The sequence below is a fragment of the Podarcis melisellensis genome (assembly GCF_964234715.1).
Source record: "Podarcis melisellensis genome assembly, chromosome: 1".
Taxonomy (NCBI): domain Eukaryota; kingdom Metazoa; phylum Chordata; class Lepidosauria; order Squamata; family Lacertidae; genus Podarcis; species Podarcis melisellensis.
The window spans coordinates 78,055,173-78,073,345 of record NC_138528.1 but is presented as its reverse complement, the minus strand read 5'-3'; the positions used below and the strand labels follow the sequence as shown (position 1 = coordinate 78,073,345).

The 18,173-nt window shown below is 42.0% G+C and overlaps 1 protein-coding gene and 1 long non-coding RNA gene across 11 annotated transcripts in view; one reads left to right on the top strand and one right to left on the bottom strand.

Moving 5' to 3' along the window:
- LOC309354492 overlaps window positions 1–18,173 on the bottom strand; it is an 89,984-nt gene that overhangs the window by 56,909 nt on the left and 14,902 nt on the right. The gene's annotated exons all lie outside the window — the stretch shown is intronic.
- Window positions 10,058–18,173, top strand: part of PKP3 (plakophilin 3) — a 64,135-nt gene continuing 56,019 nt past the window's right edge. The window contains exon 1 of one of the 2 annotated variants that reach the window (XM_081884551.1): window positions 10,058–10,245. In XM_081884551.1, the coding sequence (XP_081740677.1) occupies window positions 10,204–10,245 (42 nt within the window). In that variant the 5' untranslated portion in view covers window positions 10,058–10,203. The remainder of the gene's footprint in view (window positions 10,246–18,173) is intronic. The other variant, XM_081884550.1, reaches the window with a different exon arrangement.

Below are 18,173 nucleotides of genomic sequence, written 5' to 3'. Positions count from 1 at the left end.
TTTTTTGCCTTTGGGTACCTCACAACTCTCCCACCCTTCACTTAGGTTATTTTCAATAGGGTATTTTTAAGCTGCCACCCACAATGTTACCAACCCCTGGTCTCAGAACACATTCCTGTGTCTACATCCTTCCTTGTGCCAAGGGCAAATGGATAGTATGAGCTATGGCAAACAAGGCTTTCCCTTCAGTTTAATGATCCTGGCTTGTGTCAATTAATCTCATATTCTCTGATTTTAAACTGTGGCTACATTCACACCATACATTTAAAGCACTATAATACATCTTTAACCATCCACGGCTTTCCCAAAGTGGCTAGTTTACTCCTCACCTCGGGAGAAAGGTAATCAAGGCTTTTGTTCACCTTCAGTCTACCTGAGAAACTCAACATGGCTTTTACAAGGCATTCTTGTATCCCTATACCAACAATTTAGAAACTTTCACCAAAGTAATTAAGCCAAGTAATTATTGCCTGTGTTTTCTGACTAATGTATGGAAAAGCATATGAATCTGACCTTTGGAGAGTTTGTAAGTAAAACATTTTTTCACTTGCTAAACACATGGTCTTTTCCTGTGCTGGGGAAAGAAGAGACTATTTTGGAAGAAACTTAAAAAAGCATATTGTAAAGGTCTAACAGCATATATTTCCACACTTAATTCCGCTGCATTTTTTGAAAAAATTAAATCTCACCAAAGAGTACTTGCCCCAAATTTGGATCTTGGCATCCAGGTATTCTCCTTTTATATACCTATTTTTTCCTGGCCACCAAATAATGTATGGTGTGAATGTGGTCTGTTTCTGCCCTAGAAGAACACATATTTCCCTCAGCCAAAAAGTCAACCGCAACAACAAAATGTCAATAGAAAACAACACAGCAGCAATAACACAATATAGGGGAACAATAGTGGAACCAACGAACATTATGTGGTGTTGGTAAAAGATAAGATGGGAAACCATCACCAACTGCACTGTAGGGTGCAACACAGCTGCAAGCATAGGCCAAGGCAAATTGTATAGTTATGCCATATAAGCAAATCAACACCTGAAGCATTGAGCATGGCATCCACGTGCTCGACTCTTGAAGTCAGACAGAATGAGTACAGCTGCTGAACTGGTGTTGACCCGGTTACTAACACCTAAATAGTCAGCCATAGGTAATTATTCAGATATAGAGCAGATCTCAGTGGTGTACCACATTAGCATTTGATTATCCTCCCTAAACACGGCTCTCCTCTCCATCATAGGGCCTTTACACCTGCCAGTGTATGACAAATAGCTCCAGAGTAATACACATGCCTTAATTTTTCCTGACCTACGTTTCACTCTAATTCATAGGAAACAGCATTTTGTAAAACAGAACACTGGAGAGCATTTCCTCACAGTGCAGAGATAATACACAGATTTCACAAATATGCCAGAGGAGAGAGAAGTTGGAGAGTCTTCCAAAGAGAAGGGTGGGGAAAGAATTCTTCCTAATGTCCTTTTGTCTACATTAATTAATGTAAATGTATGCAAATAGAATCTGTCCATTGGCTAACGGTGATGCTAAACTTGCATTAAAAACAGAAACTGGCTGAGAGCATGAATATTTGTGAAAAGAGAGACACTAACTGAAAATGGGAGAAATGCTAAGTAAAAGTCAAGGAATATAGAGGAGGTCACTTGTGGTGACCTCCCAGACAGGGCAGCCTTGTAACGAAGGTTGTGAAAGGGCCACGTTGGCACTGAAATAAGAAAGCTGGATAGGGTCTAAAAGACTCCTTATGCAGTGTCACACGCACACACACTACCACCCATGGATGTGTCAAGTGTCATACATGTGACTTGCACACCAACGCATAACTATTAAGAGGAAAAGTACACTGAATTCTATGCTCAAAAAAACCTTATCCAGAGCAGCAGCATTCACATCACCTGCTAGTGGGCCAGGATAATTGGTGGACCCTCCTTAACTAGCACAGAACTGGGGAACGTTTGGGCCCTTCAGGTGTTGCTGGACTACAGTTCCCATCATTTCTAATCATTGACACCACCTTGCCCCCATGACTGAGCGGGCTCAGGAGCCACATGACAACAGTGCACCATGCGCCCATGCCCCATGGCGTGCTGACGTCGCACACACATGGCTCAGGTTGTAAGCGCACAGCTGCTACAGAAGTTGGGAGCCCCGGCTCTCTGATTTAGAATTTTGTGAGGGCCTTGGCCTCCCCCCATACTTGGTGCCCTGATTGACCATGCTCTCTGGGGCTTATGGGAAGTCCAACAGCATCTGGAGGGCCAAAGGTCCACTGACTCCTGCTCTAGCAAGTGAATGAGGTGGTAACAAGTTCTTTCTTTCTTTCTTTCTTTCTTTCTTTCTTTCTTTCTTTCTTTCTTTCTTGTTTTTTTTAAATCACTATACGATGTTAATTTAAACTTCAAATTCCACTTAGATTTCCGCTAAGCCAAGATCAAATAATATTACATAAAATAAAATAGCATATATCAAAGTAAAATAAAATAATAAATAATTGTGGCCTTCCAATCATTTCCTGATATAGTTGACATTTATGATTTTGAATGTACTTATAATTATTACCTTACTTTTAACATACTTTCTAATACTTTCTTACAACATATCGTACCAATCTTTCTTTGTTTCTTAATATTTTACTTACACAAGGGTCATTCAAACACTCCCATAGATAGCATGTCACTGGTTTTTTTTTGTAGGTATCTATTAAACATTTCCCACTTTTGAGAAAATGATTGCTTTGTGTTACCTCTTAACCTATTTGTTAACTGAGCCATTTCCACATAGTCTAATAATTTATTTTGCCATTCCGTTAACATTGGTATCTTTCCCCCCTTCCAATTAGATGCTATTAATAAACGGGCGGCAGCTGTTGCATATAGAAAGATTTCTCTTATATTTTTCAGAATATCTCTGCCCAAGATTCCCAACAGAAAAGCTTTAAAGATTATTATTTTTCATCTCATCATAAATAATAATCCCAAACCCCTTAGCTTTACTGCATGTCCACCACATGTGATAAAAATCCCCTACTTTTTCTCCACACTTCCAACACTTATTCGAATTGCTTTTATACATTTTGGAGAGTTTTGATGGTGTAAAGTACCACCAAACCGGCATCTTCATCATGTTTTCTTTAATGCTGTAGCATGCAGTAAAGTTCATGTTTTTCAATGTGCTTTGCAAACTGAATTTCCTCTTTAGACATCTATTCTAGCTGGCTGTTGCTGCCATCTTTGGGATTGTACTGCGCATATACCCAGCTGTCATTGTTGCCATACTTCTTACGTTGCACCATTTTCATAGACAGCTGAATGTGTGAAGACAACGGAATCCCCAAGGCTCCAGTAACATTCAGTGAAGGCGAAGGCATGAGATGCAGATACTTGGTGGAACAAGGTGAATGCGTAGGATAGAGAGGAATGCATAGAGACAGGTCTTCCTATGACTATTTATTTACTTGTTTATTTTCAATATTTATGCCTTTATTTTTAGGGCAACATCCTCACACAAGGTAGCTTCTAGCAGTAGATAGAGATAATGCAAACAAAAAGAATAAATGAAATTTAAACCAACCACCAAGTATTAGTGCCCAGGGTGCAGGCAGGTTGCCGCATATTATAGAATTTTGCTTTCAAAACTGGCAACATGCGTCTCTGCAAAATCAGGCTTTAGCCAGGAGTTGTCACCACAGTTTTCTGCAATATTGCCTTCTTTCCATTTTCCTCCAAAAATTAAAGGCAAGTTACACCTTCACTTTCTCTCTATCATTTCAGCCTTTTTGTGTTGCTTTAACAGTGCTTTCTTGTATATCACCCAAGTATATTTTCACATAATATATGAGTGCTGTTTCCCAGACAGACATCAGATTGCACGTTTTTGCAACAATGGGTAGGACAGTACATACACCGTGATTCTGCAGAAGCACAAAGCTTCCTCATAATCTCATTGTTAATGTTTAAAAAGAACAAGTTTCTGGACCCCTAAGCTTGGATGCTTGAAGGACAATAACCGTATAAGGTTTTAGAGACTGGGGTTCTTCTTATCAGTACCATGTGCAATCTTTTCCCTTCCGATGACCAGCAAAACCAGAATAAATCATGCAAAGTACTAAACACTGCAGAAACAATACTGGAAAATATTGGGAGTTGTGTTCAATTTGCATAATCTATACAGATTGCAGAATTCATCTTTTATTGGCTCAAGATAGGAATACCTTGAGAAAATTAAATTTGCTTGTTGTTTATGGTGAGCAAGACACTCAGCAAGACAGCTGGGAGTGGACACATAGACGAATGTCCTCTATTACAAATATCCAGACTTCTCTACACACAATTACAGTCAGGCCTAGGTTACACTCATAACTTGTAAAGTGGCTATCAGTCTCCTCAGGCAGACCAATAAATGGCTTGGTTTTCAAAACAACATAATACCTTATTAGAAAATCATTCTGCAAGAGTCACTTTTGAAAGGTGAGCAATTGCCCTAAAGCACTTTTGAAAATCTTGCCTCACTGGTTTGATGCAAGTTTTAATACGCCTGTTGCTTAAAGCCCCGCCCTCCTCACAAAGCAACGAGAAGCAATGACTCCTCAGGTTAGGTAAACCTTAGCTCCTACTTGCCAAGGCACCTATAAGGAATCTCGCCCAGCAGAACATACTCTCACTTGTAGCAATATTGCCACACTTTGTGAAGCTGTGTCATCTTTTTCTGACCCTGTGTGACAGTAGCGATAAGCCTAAGAGCTATCAGAGAGATGAAAGAAGTGTCATCACATCAAGTGTGGTGGCTGGAGCATTTGGGTTTGGATGTTGAGGAAAACCCAGGCTCTAATCCCCACTTCAGACACAAAGCTAGTGTTGCTCATGAAAAGTTAAATATATTCATCCCCAGCCCATATGCAAACCTTGCTTCAGCCTCTCCCCATCAACAGACTGCACTCTCAGGGAGCCCCACCTGGTAATATATTGTGTCTTGGCTCACTCCACCTATCCACCAGGATAGCTTATGATAACAAGGGCCCATCTACATGACACCAACACCAGCTGGTTTGCCCAGGGCCTCGGGCTGCTTCGTCTCCTGCTTCTTCCTTGAGTTCCCTCCTCTCATGGACAGCTCAGGAGATTTTGTATTTTGTATTAAGTCCTTATGCACCTGGAAGTCCTGCATGTCTCAAGGCCATTCATTCCTAAGCCCTGCCATTTGGCCACATTGCCCTTTGTGAGCCATGCAAAGGTTCTGATGGCAGCAATCCACAATGGAGCCTTGAGGGAAGCCGCAGGGGCAAACAGCTAAAGGAGAAAGTTCCTCCACTCTCAATATGCAAGAGTAAGTGGCATAAATTCAATGACTTGGCCTCTATTTATTTACTTAAAAATCTTCCTATGCCATTTTTCATAAGGAAAATCACAAAGGCAGTTTGTAATAATGGAGAAAATTAAAATCACAACCAACAAATATTATTTATTTATAAAAATATTTCTATACTGTTATTTCTTAAAAATATATTACAGTGATATAAAAACATAAAAAACCAAACAATAAAACAAGTCAAACAAGTCAAAAGAAAGTTAAGACGAAAATAAATTTTAAAAACACACCAATATGTAGAATAACAACTCTTGCAAAACACATATAAAACTAACACAATAATAACCACAACAGGTATCAGTGGCTGCCACCATAAGACCAAACCTGACCATGATAACAGAGTTGTCTTAATCCCACTTGTTTCCAGACTAGCCCTCCCATACCCTGAGGCAAGGATGAAATTGAGGGATGTGTCCTGCTCTGTGCATTGAGCAGATGACACACTGAGACATCCCCGTGGTTTTCATGGAGGTCATGAAGAACCACTGAGGGCAGCTTCAGAATTTTGAAGTTCATCAGCAACACATTCAAGATTGCCAGAGAGGCTGCCGAACAGCAGGTGGGCAGCAAACTAGAAGGATCTCTAGTTTGTTTGGTCCAAAGTCAGGCACAGACTGTGTTCCAGGGCAGGAATGTCTCTGACAAGAAATATGGCATTATTTTGGACCATAGCAAACCCACTCCAAACCCTCAAGTCTATGTTGGTGCTGTGCTGAGTACCAAGACAGATACAGCTGGGTCGGACTAACCCCAACCAGGTCTCAATTATACATGCTAGTCTGGCTCCCAGCAGACAGAACTCCTTAGCAGAGCATCCAGAATAGGAAATGGTCCTGCAAATATCCACAGCCTTCTCCCTTGCATCATATCTCCCATTCCCATAATAATTATGGTGGGGTTCTCCTACCATCCCACCCTTTGCCAAATTCATCCAGACACACACTGAACCAAATGTAGCTTAATTATTAACGTGCACCATACAAAAATGCAAACATAGACAACTGGGTAGCAGCATAAACTAGTAAAATGCTTACAATTGCACAAAGCTATTTAAAGATATATTGCAGCTACTGCTACTACTCTGCAGATGTTTCCAGTTAGTGTTGTGCTTCTGAGATGAAGAAAAGGCAGAGGGAGACAGCTGGGCAGTGCGAAGGATTTCCACATGTCAAAACTCCATTTGCTAATGGTGTCATGAGACACCATTTGAGAAATACATGAGCTCAATGCTTCTGCCTAGGCAAGCCCATTGGCACTCTGCCACACCTCATCCCAGGTAAACCAGTCCAGAGGCACATTGTCCTTAAACAAAGGATGCAGCTTGTCTTATACCAGGTCAAGCTGTTTGTCTGCTCTGTGTTGTCTACTCTGACTGGCAGCTGCTGTCCAGGGTCTCTAGCAGAGAAAGAAGAAGAAGAGGAGGAGGAGGAGGAGGAGGAGGAGTTTGGATTTGATATCCCCCTTTATCACTACCCAAAGGAGTCTCAAAGCAGCTAACAATCTCCTTTCCCTTCCTCCCCCACAACAAACACTGTGTGAGGTGAGTGGGGCTGGGAGACTTCAGAGAAGTGGGACTGGCCCAAGGTCACCCAGCAGCTGCATGTGGAGGAGCGGAGACGCGAACCTGGTTCCCCAGATTATGTGACTGCCGCTCTTAACCACTACACCACACTTTCCCATCGCTTACTACCTGATTCTTTAAGCCGGGGTGCAATCCACACCAAGGCCCCTTTTAACTTTATGAGATTTCATGCAACCACATTTGCTGCTCGTTTGGGGCGCACTGTGTGGAATACAATGCCACTTCTCTCTCTTGTTTTTAACATTCTGGGTTATAAGCTGCTGTGAAAAACTATAAAAAGAGGGAGGTGTGTCAAAGTTATTTGCGCTGCATCCTTGTTCTTCATCTCACAATGTGGGCGTTGCCTAAAAGGTGACCTATTTTTAAAGAAACCTCAAGTACATGCACATATCTGCAACTGTGCAAACAGTTAATACAAGCTACACAGCTGGGAGGGAGAAAGAATGTTGCCACCCGCAGCAAGGATTCTGGTGACCTTTCGTCTCCCTCATCGCCCCCCCCCCCAGCTGCCTTTTCTGGACATTCACACTCTTCTTTCCACCCATGCAATTTATTGCAGGTATTGCTCTCATAGTTAACTTGTACAAGGAGAATTTGTACAACTGGAGGTCGGGCAACCTGCTCCCTCAAACACATTTAAAATGACATAGGCTGCCAATATGATTATTATTTTTTCTACAGCTGCTCCCAAATATTTCAGAAGCTGGGTGTCTAGCTCACTGGAAAAGCAGTTAGCTACAAAAGAAATGTAGTATCTCACCCAGGTTACAACGTTTTACAAGAGGTCAATAAAAAATTACTAACCAAGTGCAATTAAGTGTTAATTGTATGGCTGAGAGAGAACCAAACAGATTGCTGCTGCCAACTTCCTCCTTCTCCTTTCAGTTTGACCATGTGTTTCATCAATGACTTGCACCTCTTTGCCCACATATCAGGCATTTAATATTTGCTCCTGTGATCCCCGAAGGGCATCTGGCTGATGATACCTCAGCCCTTATCCCCTTCCACATCATTTTCACCTCCTTCCTTCACTCTCAAAATAACAGGCACTCCATGGGTGGTATTCAAGTAAGTTTTACTCAGAGCAGATATATTGATATATATCTATTTTCCTATCTTGGGCTGCTGCTCCATCTTGGCATCATTTATTCTGTTATCACTGGTTGGGCACCGCTTTACTTTTGGGTAAAGACAGAGGCAAAGTAGATGTTGAGCATTTCTGCCTTCTCTCTGTCACCCAATACCATTTCTTTGTCTTCTCCATGCAAAGGACCTACTACTTGCTTGTTCTTCCTCTTGTTTCAAACATAGCCAAAGAAAGGTTTATTTTTATTCTTAACCTCTCTGCAAGCCTGAGCTCATTCTGAGCTTGAGCCAGTCCGACTTTCCCCCTGCAACTGTTGGTTATTTGTGTATACTCCTCCTTTGTTATTTCCCCAATCTTCCATTTCTTATACTGTACAGTACATGCCCTTCTTAAATCTCAGCTCATCTGTAAGCTCCTTATGCAGCCACACTGATTTCCTTAGATACATCCCACTTTTCTTCCTTGTTGGCATTGTCTGCATTTGTGCCTTCAATATTTCACCTTTAAGAAACTCCCAGGCACTTTGGACTCCTGTCTCTTTGAGTATTTCTGACCATATCTTATCCAGTAGTTCCTTAAGCTTTTTCAAATCACCCTTCTTAAAGTCTGACTATACTTAGTCAGTATAGCATATGCGATGGCAAACCTGGACAGCATCTTAAAAAGCAGAGACATCACTTTGCCAACAAAGGTCCGTATAGTTAAAGCCATGGTTTTCCCAGTAGTGATGTATGGAAGTGAGAGCTGGACCATAAAGAAGGCTGATCGCCGAAGAATTGATGCTTTTTGAGGAATTGATGGAGGAGACTCTTGGAGAGTCCCATGGACTGCAAGAAGATCAAACGCATCCATTCTTAAGGAAATCAGTCCTGAGTGCTCACTGGAAGGACAGATTGTGAAGCTGAGGCTCCAATACTTTGGCCACCTCATGAGAAGAGAAGACTCCCTGGAAAAGACCCTGATGTTGGGAAAGATGGAGGGCACAAGGAGAAGGCGACGACAGAGGACAAGATGGTTGGACAGTGTTCTCAAAGCTACAAACATGAGCCTGACCAAACTGTGGGAGGCAGTGGAAGACAGGAGTGCCTGGTGTGTTCTGGTCCATGGGGTCACAAAGAGTCGGACACGACTAAACGACTAAACAACAATACTTAGCTTTCCTTTGTCTCTGTATAATGAAATCCAAGAGGACACGATCACTTCCTCCCAAGGTTCCCAGTAAAGAATGAAGGGACAGGGACCCAGAGGGCGCTTCCATACAACCTGTTTGTTGAGGATTCATCCTCATTTGTTTGCAAGGAAATTAGATGACCTAAGCAAGTATTATCTTGCACTTTCCAGTCACTGTCCTTATCGTGAAAAGGCTGAGCTTTTGGGAAAGCAGATTTGTTGCAAAAGAACTCCCAATCAGTTTGAATGGTGCAACCTGGATGTGTTTGTGTGCGACAGAAGCCCACCTGAATATAGCAACTGGAAGCGTCCTCAAAGGTATGGGAAGAAGGCCAGACAAGGCCAGGCAGGCACCCAGCTCAGCATGGGAAATGAATGGGAAAAGTATAAAGAAACAAAAACAAGGTTCTGATGATGTGGTAATGATTCATCTCCTTTTTAATCCAGTACTGTATGGTGTTTGTTTATCTGAAGCTCAGCCCTGCCCTGCCAAAGTTCCAAGAGATTACTGGAACCTGAGCTGTAGGTCAAGGTAGCTTTGAATGGAAAGGCTGGGATAGGTTGAAGAGGGCTTGTGTTCCCTCCTTCTGCTTTTTCCTTCTGCCAGGATCTCAGACCATAGCAAAGTCTCACCCAGCAGCCAGCTGTTGTTGCTGATCTGCAAGATGAGCACCACTGCCACAGAGAGAACAAACTTGTCTTAGGGCGTTTTAAACTTGTGTGAGTGTGTGTGTGTGTTTAAAGCAACAACAAAAGAAAATTAACTGGTTGGGTAACATCAGTGGGTGGGGCTAATTTTTTTGCTTTCAACCCATCTTAGCTCAGCCTGACACTGCACCGATGGTTACAGTTAAAGAGTGAGAGTTTAATTCACCCAAGTGCTTGCAGAAGGAAGTATCTGCCCAGTCGGCAGCCTCTGGGACCTCAACAGCCCTGGGCTAAGAAGGCACGTGGGGAAATTGTCTCCATCGTCACTGAGAGGATGCTGCAGCAGGGGAACAAACTGCCTAGGATGCCAAACACTGTAGGTCTCCAGCTTTCTCTTTCTGATTTCATGCTTTCATTCAGTCTACACAGGTGGAGAGGTGGATGAGCAGAACTTGGGGATGCTAGTGTTGGAATGCAAGCAAGTGCTGGGCTGCTGGGTGTAAAATCACATAGACTCTGGCACAGCATGTGGTAGGATGTTGGTGGGTCATGTAAATATATGGTGGAATGGCACCAGAGCTGCAATCCAGCACCCACTTCACTGGGACCAAACCACCTTGAACTTCGGGGTATTTGCATTTGAGTAAAATTGCCTAGGACTGAGCTGCACAGGACTCTGTCATGAGCAAGTCATCCTTTGGATCCTGAAATGGCTTACATCCTGCAAACCAGAGAGAGAGGGACTTGTGATCTGCCATTGTGATTTTCTCTATAGATAGGCAGAATAGGCACAATGAGAGGGTCATCCCACTAGAAAGGATAGCATTTCCATGTCCTCTGCGAACCTTCTGGATGATACTGTTTAGAGGCTCTGCGATCTGGTAGTGTCCTGAACTTGGATTTTTAAAATCCCACATCAGCTATAAATGTAATGGGTGGTTGCATGTGAGTCTCCACTTCCCAGCCCCAGTTCCTCTCCTGTCAAAAAGGGGGGATGCCTCTTCTTCAAACAATGGCTAATTACCTTATAATGGAATTCAGCGTCATGAAATGTGTTGAAGGCCTTTAAAAAGATTTGATGGGAGAGAGGACTATCAATGGCTATTAGATGTGAGAGCTCAATGGAACCTACATAACCAGAAGCAAATAACAGAGAATGTCATCACCTTACATGCTCTGCTTGTGCATTATCCAGAGGTGGATATTAGAATTTGGGACTAGAAGGGCCTGTGATTTGATCCAGCAGGCCAATTCTTACACTCTTAACAGTAAGCCTCAGATGGGATGTTGTGTGACCATTTGAAATGAACCGGTATTTTGTACATCTGCAAATTTTGAGTAAGTGAATAATAGCTTCTGCCACAGAGCTATAGTGGAGCATAAAGGATCATGCTTATAGATTTTAGCAAAACCATTTCACTTGATCTTAAAGGATGTTACTGTAAACCCCTTAATTGGTCAAGCAAGCCATTTCTACAAAATACATGCCATGCTTAAATTTGTAAATTTATGCATGGCATGAAGAAAGTGGATATCTCTAGCAGATAACCTGTGTAGATAAAAATGCTTTAAAACTTGGCTCAGGAGGTTAGATTTTTTTTTAAAAAAAAGAAAAAGTAGAGTAGGAGCATACACCCAACTTGTCTGATCTGAGAAGACAGACCTGGGCTTGTCTCACTGCTTGACTTCGAACCTTCTCAGCAGCCCCTGTGGGCCTCAGTTCCCCACCTATAAAATGAGAATGTTAGCAACATATTTCACAAGTCTGTTGTGAAGATGAATAAAAAAAATACCATAAAATCAAAGGAAGAGGAGCAAGAAGGAAGAGAGAGCAGAGGTGTAGCATGTGGGAGTTTCACAAACATGGTTGCCAACATGTCTATTCAATGGCGATGCAAGGAGGACAACTTTATTAGGAGCAGTTGATCCAAGATCACACATCACATTCACTCTCAATGGGCAAGGGTGGAGGGAAAATGGTCAAAGAAGAAAGGGAACTCCTGCCCGCGAAATGAGTGATAGCTTATGCTTATGCTCAGCTACAGACTGAATATTCATTAGGGAGAAACTATTTCATTACAAGTTGGTGCTCATCAATTTGGTTTGCTGTTGCATATTCTGCAACTTACATGTGCCAGAGGCAGTGGTGGTGGGTGTGGGACTGAAGGAATTGCTCACTCGGTGCATTCCTTCCACACCCTGGCAGCAAAGCCCTCCTCTGGGGAAGAGCAGATTTAGTGGAATCTGGAGAGGGTGGGATGAAATGCAGATCTTGATGTAGCAGAGAGATGGCAATTTATGCAAGCTGAAGATGTTTATCAACCCTACATGAGAGCCTTTCCAAGAGGCCCAGGCTCTTCTCTTAGGAATTCTTCTGTTCATGCTAAAACATGTGTGTAGGCACCTGCAAGGACCCCTCCCTATAATTTTGCATATACATGTCCAGCATCCTTTGTATTGGCTTCTGTTTGCAGGCAACCCCCACTCTTACCCTGGGATGCTGAAGGTGCAGGCCATGTGGCAGAGTTTACACTGTTCAGGAATCTGGGTGGCATCCAGTGCTCTGGTACTTCATCAATTGACTCAGATTGTAAATCTTTCATTAAAAAAAAGAAGAAGAGGTGTGTCTCTAATCCTCATCATAGCAGTAGTAGTACAGAGGGGGGGGGACAGGAATATGTGCAACTCTGTGAAAAGTAATGCTCTGCTCACACGCTGTTGTTGTTCTGGCCTCTGAAAAGGGAATGCCTCTGGCCAAAGGAAGCAAGAATGCCTCTTGGTTGTGTCGCAACCTCCAAATGTCAGATAACACACAAATGAGGCATGCTAATTTATTTCATCTCATTTGCATATACATAATTTGCACAACTATCTCCAGATTGCCTTCCCTTAGTGTTGCCCTTTATTCTGAACATCCTTCAGTTGTAACTCTGTTCGTTAATTTCCAACATTTGTAGACTGCTTTTCTTCATAAATGGGCTCAAAGCGGTTTATAGAACAATAAGTAAGACATCCATCAAATAAAATCACAATTGGAACAATAAAAAGGTCAAAACATGAAATAGGTCTAATGGAACGTATTGAAGATGCCTGCTGGAATAGACAGGTCTTTGTCAAGTGCTTGAAGTTCAACAGGAAAGGGGCCTGTCTGATCTCAAGTCGCACAAGTCTTGATGAACATCAGAGGTGCATCTGAGCCATGGGGGACCACTAACAGAGGCAATATTTTTCACAGGAAATATTGCTCCCAGAAGAAAAGAATAACAAGAAAGTTTAAAGCAGAGGTGGTCATGTAACTGATGTTGGACGTCAACTCCAGCCAGCATGGCCACTGGTCAGGAACGATGGGAGCTGTAGTCCAACAACATCTGGTTGGCCACAGGTTCCCTTTCCTTAGTTTAAAAGGGCCAAGGCAGGGGCCTAACCAAATCCCTCTTGGCCTCTGATCTGCTATCCAGTACTATGGAATATGGCTAATTCAAACAGTATGCAAGGCTGGAATTCTGCAGTGAAATTGTGGTTCTGGAACTGCTCTAGAATGGTCTTGAGCACATCCTAAAACCTGTTGGATCCTGCCAAAGTTTTGGAGACTCTACTGGATGAAGACAATTGACCATTTGCCAACTGACAACATACAACACTGGACATAGAACTACTTGGTAAACTGGTCATCTGTTGCCCTGCCAAGTACTGTAGTATGGAAACTCTTGCCACACTCTGCACCTCTTCAGAAATCCAGGGAAGCAGGGGGAGGCTGATAAAATTCTACTCGACAATACAGATGACCTGTTTACCAGATCTGTAGTCACCCAAAGTCATGTGTGCCATATGGCACACATGGTGAAATCTCCAGACCTGTGTTGTCCATTGAAAGTGAACTACTACATTCAGGATCCACACAGGAAATAAACCTGATAAGTTTATTAAGAGGCTTATGTAGAACTGCAGAATTTTTTCTCCATATTTGGCTCATCAGGCTGTTGGGACCAAGCCATGCCCACCTCCTTTACACCTGAAGGGAGATAAAACATGGCCAGGCCAATGGGGGTTTTATGGTTTGTACAGTGGTACCTCGGTTTAAGAACAGCCCTGTTTACGAATTATTCGGTATAAGAACTCCACAAAACCGAAAGTAGTATTCTGGTTAGCGAACTTTACCTCAGTCTACGAACGGAAGCCGAATGGTGGAAGGGCACCGGTGGCGGAAGGCCTCATTAGGGAAAGCACATCTCGATTTAAGAACGGCTTTGGTTTAAGAATGGACTTCCGGAACGGATTAAGTTCGTAAACTGAAATATACCACTGTACTGGCAAAAATTTTATGATGTCAGGTGGTTGCCAGGTGGGTGGGTAGCTAACTCATAGAACTACCATGCCCAGAGTTCCTTGGGGGATGATTTGTCAGGTAATCCATTTCATTTTTGTGGAATAGCAAGCACTGGAGTATAGCACTTAGTAAGTGCTTGCTTGAGTTGATGAGATAATAATTTGTAACAGCAGTTTCACCTATACAAATTATCACAAGAGGGCTGCAATGATTGCATGGGAAATCTACCTTGTAAATCTCACCCTGATGTGCATTGTCAGAGGAGTAGCGCTGAGTGGAATAGCTGAAGATTGTCTTGCTCTGGAAACAAAACTAACCCAACAGTAGGCTTGACCAAGTAATCTGCATTCCTCTCCGCACACCTCTTTGCCAGGGCACACAAGCCATAGCTTTTATGAGCTCTATAAATCTTCTGCAAATTTAAACTGTAACATAAAAATGTCTCTAATTGGCCTTTTACCCTCATGCGGTAACAGTTCTAGTGCTCTCCCATTGCCTCCATTGTGACACATGCATTTTCCCCTCACCTCTGGCTCAGTTGCCTTTGGACATTCTAAATGTGATTTCATAACCTCAAATTATGCACACATCAAACTGCCCTTCAATGACTGCCCTTCCCCTTCAAACATTAAAAACAATATATGGGAAGATTGTATTGATCTCCTATCAAAACTATTTGCACTCTGACTCTACTACTAGAATAATTCACAATGTTGCTGTTTCAGTGGATAGGGTTGTTGTTTTTAGCCAACCAACCTTTCATTGGGTTTCACAAACAGGGATCATAGGAATAATAAATTATACAAATAAACAGACCAAGCCTTCTCATGCCACATCACAAAAACAGCACAATAAATTTGCAGTGATATCTACAACATATGGTTCATTATTAGTGGTCAATGTACAAGTTCTAGGTTCATAAAGGTACCCCTGCCCGTACGGGCCAGTCGTGTCCGACTCTAGGGTTGTGCGCCCATCTCACTTAAGAGGCCGGGGGCCAGCGTTGTCCGGAGACACTTCCGGGTCACGTGGCCAGGTTCATAGAGTGTTTAAATAGAAACAAAAATGAAAACAAAGGGGAAATGTGATAGAATGGAGCTAACATTCATCATTTTATAACTAAAACACTTAATCAGCAGCTCTGGGGGTTGTGCTTAGATTAAGTATGAGTAATACTCATTTTTCCTCTTACGTTACCAATGAAACAATACAAAGTGTTGGTATATTGATGAAAGTGGTAGGTAGGGGTTCAAAGTGATGATGATAATTTATGTTTAAATTTAAATTTAGATCAGCCAGATTGAGCCAAATGCTGTTGGTGGTAATTGTTCATTTTCTGGAATACTTGCATGTGTTATGAAATTAAACCACACCAGGGTAAAAACCATCTTTCTTGATCTGTCCACATGTTAATCTCGCAAGGAGAGCTGTTTCGCAAACTGTTCAGTATCCATTGTCTATTGTTGCGCTGGAAAGGTACTTCCAGTGTCTGGCTATGTTGTGCTTCGCCACTTGTGATAAATGGCATATTAATTCTTTCTCTATTTTGTAAATCCAGTTAAGTTTATGAGCCCACCATTGTTTTGGAGGGAGAGGCTGCACTTTATATTGGTTGGAAAACACTTAGGCTATTGTGCAATTGTGTGTGTGTGTGTGTGTGTGTGTGTTAACTTTTCAATTTTACATCTCAAAATAATCATCTTTCATTATACCATACATTCAATGACTTCCCTCCTTCCCCTTCCATGGTTCATTTAGTTTATCCACCATTCCTGCATATTTTGCTATAACCATCTAATTCAGTTATCCTATCTTACATCACTCTAATATTTATTATACTGTTGAATTTACCTTAATGCTGCCAGCATTTTCAACTATGCACAATTGTTTTCCATATACTCAGTGAAATTCTTCCACTCCTCTTTAAATACCTGTTCTTCTTGCTCTCATTCTTAGACCAGCTAGTTCCACATGTTCTATCATCTTAAGTTGCCAGTCCTTCTTACCTGGGACCACTCTCACTTTCCATTTTTGGGGCTAACAAAATCCAAGCTGCCATTGTTGTGTATATAAATTAGTTTTTCTGGCAACTGGAGACCTCTGAACAATTCCTAGCAGAAATGCCTCCGGTCTTTTTGAGAAGGTTGTTTTAAACATTTTTTTCATCTCATAAATCATTTCCCAATGTTCTTTAAGCTTTTTACATGCCCACCATGCAATAGGTTCTAATGTGTAATGTTTCATTTGAGGCTTCCTTAGCTCTGAAATAATTTACATCTTCTCTCTTTATTCCTTCCTTCCTTCCTTCCTGTCCCTCTTTTCACTTCCTAGTGAGGCCTCAGAGGTAGCTCAGTCAAGGAGGGAGAATAAGATGAGTTAGTTAGACCTATGGAAATGTTATCATGGGCACTTCTAATTTGTCACTATTTTGGGGTGTGATTCAATCATATACTGGCAAATTCAGGTTGTGCAAATACAGCTTATTGCGAGCTTTTGTGCAAGAAACCCACTTCCTTAAAAAAAAAATAGAGGACTTTTCTGATGAGGAAAGTGATGGGGCAACACAGTAGAATGTGTGAGATAACACTTGCTTTGATACAATGAATGCTCATTCAACAATCAAAGTAATCTAATCCCCCTGCAAACAAATCAGGATGAAGGCTCAACAAACCATTTGATTCATGACTGGCTTTGACATGGTTGGCACTGTTTGCTCAATGCGTCCTTTAGGAGGCAGCCACATTTCCTGTTTCCCTCTCTGTATTTTATAAAAAATGATTGTCACTTGCCTTATAAAATGATGTTGTTAAGCAGTACATTCAATCCCTCTCAAAAACCCCATGATGTGCTACTTCTAGCTTTGTGTCAAAGATCCTGCTCAGAACTGTGCAGAAATGCATGTACCCCACATACACTATATCAATATAATGTGATATTTTACATTTCTGAGCATGCAAGCAGTATGCATGGGCAATTGATGGACATACCTGTTGTTTACAAGAGGCCATTTTAGTGCATACACCAACAGGGCATTTTACACATGAAGCTTAAAGAGGCTTTTGCCTTAGTTAGGTTTGTAATTGAATTGAATCACAAAAGCTTCTGTTCTCATGAGCAATAACCAGCCATTAGCAGAACTAGCACAAGAGAGGCTCAAAGGCAATTTAAGTCGCATGTGCTAACATCATTAGCATTTATTTCTATATAGCACATTTAAATTCTTCCCAGTAATTTTTACAACAGCCTTGTTGTTTTTGCAAGTCTAACACAACTATCCATCTGGAAATGATCGCTTTTGTTGTTTATATTGCACCACTAAGGTACACACACTTTACACAGTAGAAGAGGACATCTCTCTGTTCTGCGGAGCTTACAATCTAAAATTCATCACAGTGGAAACAACACATGAAGGGGAGGAACATAGAGGCTGGATCAACATAGAAGCAGTATGCAACTGCATGCACCTAGGCAAAGGCTGACCTATAGCAGGGCATGAGAACTGGGAGATGGAACCAAAGGTGCCAATGAAAGGGATTTGAAGGAATCAAGAGAAGTGGCATCCTGCAGCAGTTCTGGGAGGTAATTTCAAGCATGTGGGGCAGCAAGAGAGAAAGGGTGGAGTCTTTTCAGGGAACAGAACTTCACATGGCTCAGGACAGCGGGGGGAAGATCACAAATGGACAGGGATATATGTGAGAGATAGGGGATGGAGGGTTTCAGAAGTAAGGGTAATAATAATTTGTGCTGAACTGATAGCATTGAAAGCTGCCTTATACCAAGTCAGATAATTGGTCCATCAAGATTATTGTTGTTATTATTATTAATAATACCCCACCCTCCCTCACAAAGGAGTCCAGTATTATCCACACTGACTGGCAGAAGCTCTCCACGGTTTCTGACAGGGTCCCTCCCAGTTGTACCTGGAAATTTTCAGGACTGAATCTGGAACCATGCAAAACAGATGCTCAACCACTGAG